We start from the raw sequence: 9,638 nt of genomic DNA, 5'->3' as shown, positions 1-9,638 counted from the left end.
TTCCTTAGTTCTCCTCTAAGGGACAATACCTCAATTGTGGGACCTACGTCTACCATTGTTATCATTTTCTTGTCGCAGGTGAGGTCCATGTGAGTCTGAACTGGCAAGTGATCAAGCTATACTAGCTGTGGCTAAATTCAGTTGAACGATCACTTACAGCAGATCTGTTGCTATAGAGTATGGTGGGTCAAAATGAGTATTTAGAGCAGTGATTCCAAAAGCTGGCTCCTCTCCAATGTACAATCTGGAGTTATATTCTAAGACTATGCTATTGTGTGTAAATTGCCAATACCGCATATAATATGATAGTGTCCTGTTTACTCTAAGGACTCCTAATGTTACCATTCTGCTGCTATGAAATGGTATTAAACATAAAAATGGTGTATTTTTGACCAATATAACATACTTTGGTAGCCTAATGAAACTGCTAACTCAGTATCTTATTTTGTTGTTACAAGTAGACTGAAAACACTATTGCTCTTTGATAATAATGCAATACAGCTTATTCTTATTCTTAACTTTACTGCATATACCTGCACATTTTTTTCTATTTATTCTGAAAATAAGACCAATAAATTTGATGTGTATTCATAAAGTTATGTGCATAGATATTTTCTTGAAACCAACTTAATCTTCGATGTTTCCAAGCAGTCACAGCCCTGTCTTTTTCAGAGAGAGACAGAGAGAAGGAAAGAAAGAAAGAAATCTTTGTCTCTACTGCACATGTGTATATATGAAAAAATAAACATTCTCACTAGGAAGTAAACCCAAGAACAATGTTGCTAGCAGCTCTTGTGCTTAAAGCACAATCACAAACTCTGTTCAGTTATGAGCTCTCAATGAGCTCTCTCTTCTCAACATCGGCAATCAATGTGCCAGGACAATGTATTGTAGACCAAAATGCCCGGGCCAGGAGACCACAAAAGCTTCTCTGTCTTGTGTAAGGGAACTGAAAACGCTTTCACAGTGCTGCAGAACATGCTGACAGCCTGTGTAGGGTTCAGAGCTCTCACTGTTGTGGGAGATGTTGATATACAACCAGAGTAAATCTTGTCTAATCCCTGGTTAAGGAGCTACTATAACTTATTTTTCAGAAATAATCATATGCATGCGTCAAAGACAACCATGAGATAATCACAGACTGCTCGGTGGCTGTATGAAGTGCATGAGCTGAGTAGCTGAATATATCTTTGTGCTCCTTCCAGCAAAAGGACGAGATCTCTTCTTCTACTCTCATAAGTAGAAAACAAGACCTATGCTTTAAAACAAGCTTAGAACCATTTCCTATTATTGATTAAAATACCATTCCTGTAGTGGATCATTTCTGCAAACAGGAAATTGTAAAGCCAAAGAATTTAATAACAGCAGTGGTAGTTTTTCTTCAGGATGAAATAACATGCTAACAAATACCCAGTTCTTTCATTTTCATATGGGTTTGTAACTTTAGAATTGTTGTGAAGAGTTCACTCTCCATTGGGTAAAACGGCTTCAAAGTGAAAACCAAGCACACATACACAATCTATCATTGCATTGTCCATCTAAAGAGGAAGGTATCTACTGCTTTTTTTTTTTTTTTTTAAAAAAAAAAAAAAAAAAGGTTTTCTAGACAGTGGGCTCACCGAGCAACAATATGCCAGAGATAAGAAAAGTAGCTCTGCGTATACAGTACTGTTTTGTAATTTTATTTTGAATGAAATGACATTCAGATACAGCCCAGTTATTTAAGGAGAGATTTAAACAAATGTTTAAAGCCAAAAAGCTCCCAGAAATAATCAATTAGCTTCTCCATTGTTTTGTCACTGATATGAGCTCAGACTAAATTCACTCTTCTGCATGATTCACATTCAAAATCACAATCATGGTAAAAAAAAATACAAAAATGAGTAAAAATTCATTTTCCAAACTAACTTATGAGAACAATAAAGGAGTTGAAAACATTCCTTAAAAAGCCACGTTGACATGATTTACAGCTGTACAAATTGTTTAAAACAAGCGTTATAGGTTAAGTGCTCAAAGCAGTACTAAAATTTGTAGCAGAACTTTTCCCAATGCTCTTAAGGAGACCTTTCTGGATAACCTACAAATAATAACAATAAAACACTTTGAAAATGTACTCTTAAATTCACCAGAATAAAAACAAAAAATTGAAATAACTGAAAGAAAAGGATAAGGCCTTATTATGTGGTGCTTACTCGTACTCCAAATTTCCAGGATGTGGAATGTTACTGAAACAAAGAGTTTCTTTGCTGATACTTGACTGAGACCTGTAGAAAATGAGTTAGAAACACATCTTGTACCTGACAATGTCAGCAATCTCCATGCCAGAAAAAAAATGGTGTACTGCTGAGTAAGGCAACAGGGACAAAGTATGGCTTAAGTGCAGTCTGGTTAAGGCAGAGTAAGTATTTTTAAAGCTGTTACTTCTGCTTCCACTTAAAAGCAGTAGTGCCCTAGAACATGTTTAAGAGCTTCAGTTAAAAAGATCTGGAGCTAGAGGCTGGTTCACATAGAGAAATCTATTTAAATGAGCTAGACAGACCCTAAAAAAAAATACAAAACACCTTTGTAGATTTCATATGCTTACAAGCATACAGTTCAAAGCTCAAACTTTACTAAGAGCAAACCAACATGTTAAGAACAGCTTTGTTGAAATACTCATCTCTTGTCTGCCCCCTGCAAGACAAAGCTCCCACTCTGGGTCAGGCACCATCTGAAATTTTACATGAGATACAGAATTAGTCCTTCATCAGGCCAAATTCTGCACAAAATTATGCTGACCTTAATCTAAAAGAATTTCTTTGGCATTAGTTTTCATTTTTAAGTGAAGGCAAAATATGGCCCATTTTAGCACAGTAACTGATCCAAGGCTTCTGTGTGAAGAACTCATTGATTAAACAAAGTATGGTAGCATTTTCCACATTTTCCACATGTAGCCCCACCTACCTCATTTGACAAGTTTGTAATTATCATTTAGCCTTTCCAGTGCTGAGATTTTCTAAGTTATTCATAGAAAAGCTTGGGCAAGGGTAACAACAGCTGCATCATATCGTTTCATAAGCTTATGCTTAAAAATACTAGAAAATAGCTGTGCTCTCATCATTCTTTGGCTTGAAGCTGAAGCTTTCTTGGGTACATCAGTTTTTCCATTTGTTGGAGTCCCAAGCCAGGAACCAGCCGGTGAATGTTGGGGGTTCGTAACCCTGCTTCACAATAACGATGGGGGTCCCCTTATCTCTGCCAGAAGGATCTGTTTCAATATAGCGTTTGGCTAAAAACGGGAAATAAAACATGTAAAATATTAGTTCATTCCTTTGGCATAAAAAATACATTAAAAGCCCCAGTGAAAGAACCCAGGGCTATAATAATAAAGTATTCAATTAAATTATTTCAAAGGCAATGAAATGATCGAGTAATTGCTAACTCAGCTGCCAGTGAAAGAATTTTCCACCAGATCAAAACAATGATTGTTACTCTGGTCAGTCTATTGCCATACAGCCACATTTTGGCTTTTGACCAGGAGAAGAAATTTGCTGGTGCAGTGCAAATGCACAGGCTTCAGTCCCATTTTTCCCACGTAAAAGCCTCAGAGCTGCATTCCGTATAGTTTCCCTCTGCATCTCCATGTGACATCAGTGCCTGGCAGAAATGCAGCTAGGTAACCTTAGCTGCTCTGGGGAAATGCCTGCAAGCATTTTTAGCAGGAACTTCATCAGGAAGGCTCAGCTATATGAAATTGCACTAAAGATGACCCAGGATTTTTCAAGGAGGAAACTTCCAAGTAAAGTGTCTTGATTTGTTCTGCAATTAGAATTTCCTCCTCCACGTTTAACTCAGTGAAGTGTGCAATACAAGGACCTGGGGTTTTGTTGGCATTCCTTGGACTACATGTATTAGTGTAGGGTGCAGGTCAGCAGTTATCACCTTTAAAATGCCTATTCTTAGTGCAATTTATTTTTATAGAGATCTTTTATATACTCCTTAAAAAGCTCTGCAGCCTTTTAATGCTCTGTTGATTAATTATTTTCATAAACGTACAGATAAGAAAGATACAATGAGTTTTAAGTCATATTTCAAAGAAAAATAATCTTCTCCAGCATTAAATCCTAATAAGCCCAATTAGCCTTTTAAACAACACCGTAAAAATAACTAAATTTCTTCTACAACATCTTTTATTTAAACACTGTTGATGTTTCTTCGCTTGGAATTCCATCAAATTGATTTGATTTACCAGATTTCATGGATTCCTGTCGTTCAGTTTCATTAGCATCTTTCCCAATCCAGATAAAAACCTGCAAATAGAGGAGAGAACAATTTAACTCCTATGTTGTTATAAGGGTGTTTTGTGCAGCAGGCAAACTACAAAGTAGTTGATTCCACTAGGAGAAAGAATATATATTATGAAAGTACTGCAGAGACGCACAGCTCTCATAAGCCACAGTTACTGGTGTTTTGTTTTCTTCCCCCCCTTGCTAGAGACTGTAGTTCTATACTTGAAAATTTCACCACTCCCTTGACACTGGATGGCTGGACTTCACTCACTTGGATGAAGGGGACTCAGATTACCTTTTCCATGGTTATCTTTTACAAGTTTGCAAGAAAATTGCTCTTTAGGTGTAGGTAAAAACACTGAACGGGAGCTGTCTCTGGATCGAGCTCTGTGTATGCATCAATACTTGTGCCCTGTGGCAGATGCTACCCAGGGTAACTGAATACTCCACTGAATAACCCAACAGCCAGAGCCTCAATCTGCAATCCTCACTTTTTTTTTTTTTTTTTTTTTTTTCCTGTCAAGAATTCTTTTGGAAACTAGCTCCATTTTCCAGATTTCTTTCATTCATACCTGAGTCAGTATGTCCCAACACCTTTTTCACCCATCCTTAATATTGCCTCCCCCCCCCCGCTCCTTCTTGAATGGGCCTTAGATATTCCTTCTCCTTTCCTAAAATTTCAGCCTTTTTACCTTGAGAGTTAGGATGAAGAAGACAGACAAAACATGGGATCTGTGGTCTTCTCCCCCTTTCCCTTCAAGGGGCAGAGAAAGAGTAGAGAGAATATACTGTGAGAAATAGTGGAGAAAGCACATCTAAATTTGCCTGTCATCTGAAAAGCTCTCAACATTTTCAGTTTTCTGAACCTGGGAAAATGGTGGAGATTATTTCTAATAGCCTCCAGCCAGTTCTTCTGAAGAAATTTGTGTAAAGGTCTCATGTTTGTCCCTTTCTCTAATAAGATTTTTATAGGTGCTACTACTGCATTGATTTTGTGGTTTCTGCATACGTTTTTTGCAATAACCTTCCTTCTTAAAATTAATAAATTTTAGGGGTAAAGTCAAGAACATTATCAGGAGCATTTCAGAACAAAGCTGGGGCTTATACTCTTACAGTCTCCATTGGTTGTAATGGGAAATGCCTGCCATGGTGTCACATTATGCTTGGAAATTCAATCATATATGTTCACACTAGAACATTGTATAGCTCAGAAATTATAGCCCCTGATGATATAATTTAAGGAAAACAAAACCTCTTTCATTTTCACAAAGGTGATTTTTCCTCCTATCTTGCATTCTAAGTTGTTAAGAATAAATTCTTGTTATCACAAAAAAAAAAAAAAAAAAAAAAAAAGAGTGAAGTACACAGCTTACCTGTTCCCAGGTATCCAGCAACATGACATCATCTTCAGCCAAGTCATCCTGAGTGAATTCTCCTGGGACCTCCTCAATCTAAAAAGGATACTATAGTGGGTATTTCTTGTTTTTTCTTTATTAATTTCTCAAGATATTCTGATTTTAGACAAACCAAAGATTTTTTTTAAAAGGATAACTGAAATTGTGACTACTGGAAATTGGGACTGAGGTCTGCTAGAAGAAAGGGACAGGGAAATTTCCATAGAGCAACTTGTACCAAACTAACTAAATCAATCTTATAGCTGATATATTTGTGGAGCTTACATTCATTAATAAGGAAAAGAAAGAACTTCAATTTGGAAGTGGTGAGCTCAGTGATGAAATACACATCCAAGCAAGCTTTCCAGTCACTTGAAAATGGGACATTATAGTAGACTAAGCCATTGAGGATTAGTCCCAAAGGAAGCACAGACTGCCTGCTTCTTCCATGGATTTACAGGCACAAAGGAAAGCAGTCTAATTTTCGTCTGTATGAGCAGCAGATGTAATAATGTAGCTAGCTAATGGTTAGTTTGCTACTTGCAAAGGGCTTTTAAGGGTTTGACTATGCTTGGTCATGTAGGAGTGCTAGAGGGATTGGTATCATACGGTGCAGAAGTAATTCCTTTTTTCTCTCTACCACATTATGGTGGCCAGAAGCTCAGAGTGATCTGATCTACGTGTTCTGGTGAGCTCTAACAGTGGTGATTCAGTTACTAGGGAAATGCTATAGGAGAGAGGAATTTTCACCGAATTTGGAGGGAATTTAAAATAAATCCACACAAGTGCATAGCTCCCAGAAATCTATTATAGTGAGATTAGTTACTGTTATAGTATTTCACGAGTGTTTTAGAAGCTTGCTAGAAGAATATGCCTTACTACTTTTTAAGATTTTGAAGTCCTTATTAAAGGATCCTATTTGTTTTATCCCTCTCCAAATGAATTGGCTGTCCCTTAAGGAGACTGCAGAGAAGATAGCCAACTACGTCTGCTACCTAAAAATAAGTGCATCCTTGCCAAACAGTGACACAGTGTTACTCTTCCAGAATACAGTAAGCAATTAAGCCTGAACTGACTTAATACCCAGAATACAGCTCCAGGTATTTCTGCTAAGGAAATAAGTCTTCCTACCTAGAGGCATTAATTACATGTCCTAAATCTCTATGGAAAATTTCAGGCTGCTAAGGATTTTTGACAAGGGCTCAGGACATTTCTTTTCATCACCACCATTATCAAGAATGTAAGGGCCAAGGCACTGACCTGCGCCTTCTCAGAGGAATGACAGCAGTCTGGCAGTGCTCTGCAAAAACACAATTGCTTTTGACTGAGCAAATGCTTTGGCTTCTTGCATCTGCAATCCTCTAGTCCCAAGCTAAAGCAGGCTACACAGACATCCCTGCTATTTATTCTTCTGCCTGTTCTCTGCATTTGGATTGATTCAAAGCAAAAACCTCAACTCTCTAGCTCTTACAAAGCACTACTACCTACACAAAGAAAAGCCAGATCCCCAAATTCATCTTTAATGTCTGTTGATTCCCAAGCTAAAATATACCAGAAATTATATAATTAAAGAGAAGGGAAAGTATCCATGATACACTTACAATAAATCTGCCAGTCTTATTAGAACAACCATACAGGCGAGGAGGATGATCTTCACCCTTTGTCAAGAGCTGTGATGAAGTCTGATACTGTTTTTTACCTCCAAGTGCTTTCCAGAATTCCTCTGAAATATATAATATATAATTTATTTAGCAGTGGGTTTGATATTTTATGGTTTATATTGTTATACACTGTTTTAAGAATCCCTGAACAGTCTCTTCTTTGTTGTCTCAAAGATCAGTTTATTTTTTTTCAGTTCTTCCTCCAGTTTGTTAAAATAATATAAAGGTTATCACCTGCAGCCCTAGACAGAGCAATCTCTTCCTCCCCTCATAGTCACTCAAGGTAAAGAAAGGACCACACTCCTCTGCATCTCCTGCTACTGCCCTACAGACATCCAGGCCATTGCGCTACTTGTGCCTCAGTCAATTCTGGATAGATGTCCATGGTAAAATGTTGTGCTAGATTTTCAAAAAGTGAGATAGTGAGCATATGGTTCTGCCTACAACATATATAATTGTAAAAAACATTTAGGGTGTATTTCCATACAGTGCTGTGTATTCTCAGATGCCCATTCAGAACCACGGGGTTTCATACCAACCTGGTTCCTGGCCTTCATTAATCTTAGTAGTCTGGCATTTAAGAACACTGGCAATGTATTGAGCTCCTTGTTCTTCTTCTTTGTTTGCTCCTTTTCCCATCCAGGTGTAGCCAGAATTGTTTGGCAGTTTCAGAACAAAAACATCATTGGAGTTCAGTGACATTGCATCAACATCAACCTAGATAGAGAAACTTGTTTTATTCTTCCATTTTTCAAATAATGTGATCTCTATTTTGCTTGTTTATATAAAATGTATAGATAGATGTTTATCAGTTATGCTTTTTAAATTTGATTTTTCCCTAGATTTATACTGACATAAATTAGAGAAGTACTTCACTTGATATAGGGAACTAACTTGAAGGACAAATCTTGAAATGATTTGGCAGTGGGAAAGACTGTCTCATAAGGGCTGCTGATTTCTTGTCTGTTCTTTGCCAGCTGACTGTTCACTGCACATTTTCCTACAGTTTCCTCTGAAACTTGTAGATTGATCATAGCCAGTTAAACTGTATTCTCGTTGATCTATGACATTGGTTGGTCACATAGAACAGTGGGTTTAGATTCTGCATTCCTACCAGATGTGACTACCCAACAGAAATAGTCAGAGGGGATCATGGCAGCTACACCATTTCCCACGGGGAATGTTTGTTTTTACTTAGCAGGTCACCTTACCTCCGCAATTCTGGTGATGGATATCAGGTTCCTGCGGATTTGGAAGAGCCGTGTGGGTGGAGCAGGCTTTTGACCTTCCTTCTTGGATGTCCCATTCTTGTAGACAATAAGTGGCTTATTTTTGAACAAGCTCAGTAAATGGGCAGGCTCTTTGCCTTGGCTGACTCTAATCTGTATGTAGATAAAGAAATGCAATAAAAGAAACATAAGGACACAGGTAAGTATTTTTAGGCTTTGTTGAATTGCATAGGGGAAGTTAGCCAATAAAGCTAAGAATGTTAGCAAGAATGAGAAGTGGCAAACTGAGAAGCTCTAAAAATATAGTTCCAGACACGGTAAAGTTTTTGTGAGATTTTTTTGTCAATCATGCTAACACACAGACAGGATTCAAACTTCTAACATAATGTCTAGCTGATTAAAATGGCTGCTATCTACTGCAATAAGAAAATTACACTTTTTCAAAAGAACTGTCACTTCATAGAGTTTCATAGTGTCACTTAATTCCCCTTAAAATAGCTTGGAAGTTTAGGGGCTTTGTATTTAAGCAGAAGAGGTTGGTTATTCATCCTTTTCATTATTTTGATGTGTATTTATCTATAACAGAATGGAAAAGATGAACATAAATCTATCTTGCAGAAGATAACATAGATGACAAAAAGGAGCTTCCATTACAGATACAAAAGACATTACTGCAATCTCAAAGAACATTGAGCTATGAATAACTGCTATTTTTAGGTTAAATGTGCTATAGAAGTTATTTGTATACAACTGTTTATTCTTTCTTGATGACAGTATCATTTATTTTTCCCACTGAAAGAAACAACAAAGTGACTGCTAAAAGCTACACCATATATAGATTTCCTATCCAAATTCCCCTAGCTTTATACAGGAAATAAGTGACTTGCATCTTTCATGAGATGACAGCAAAAGGGAGGATGACAGAAGAGAAAGGTTGGTGAGAAAGATAAAAGGAAATAAACGGAAATTGCCTTCCAGGAAGGCAGAGGAAGGCACCAGTGCAGGGTGGAGCTGTTCTGGCTCTGCTTTCTGAGCAAAATACCCAGAGGATGTGGCAATGCCAGCCCCCTGAAGATTCTGCTGTAT

At 37.4% G+C, this 9,638-nt stretch overlaps 1 protein-coding gene across 3 annotated transcripts in view; it reads right to left on the bottom strand.

The window, feature by feature from the left end:
• Positions 1–1,661: 1,661 nt before the first annotated feature.
• SCIN (scinderin) overlaps positions 1,662–9,638 on the bottom strand; it is a 61,017-nt gene continuing 53,040 nt past the window's right edge. For all 3 annotated transcript variants that reach the window (XM_035317953.1, XM_035317952.1, XM_035317951.1), the window contains 6 exons: positions 8,535–8,705; positions 7,863–8,040; positions 7,264–7,385; positions 5,642–5,719; positions 4,229–4,289; positions 1,662–3,268 (listed from right to left, as the gene is read on the bottom strand). In XM_035317953.1, coding sequence (XP_035173844.1) covers positions 3,135–3,268; positions 4,229–4,289; positions 5,642–5,719; positions 7,264–7,385; positions 7,863–8,040; positions 8,535–8,705 — 744 coding nt within the window. In that variant the 3' untranslated portion in view covers positions 1,662–3,134. The remainder of the gene's footprint in view (positions 3,269–4,228; positions 4,290–5,641; positions 5,720–7,263; positions 7,386–7,862; positions 8,041–8,534; positions 8,706–9,638) is intronic.

The sequence above is a fragment of the Oxyura jamaicensis genome, chromosome 2, assembly GCF_011077185.1.
Source record: "Oxyura jamaicensis isolate SHBP4307 breed ruddy duck chromosome 2, BPBGC_Ojam_1.0, whole genome shotgun sequence".
NCBI classification, from domain to species: domain Eukaryota; kingdom Metazoa; phylum Chordata; class Aves; order Anseriformes; family Anatidae; genus Oxyura; species Oxyura jamaicensis.
The sequence above is the reverse complement of the archived record's forward strand: the minus strand, read 5'-3'. Positions and strand labels throughout refer to the sequence as shown.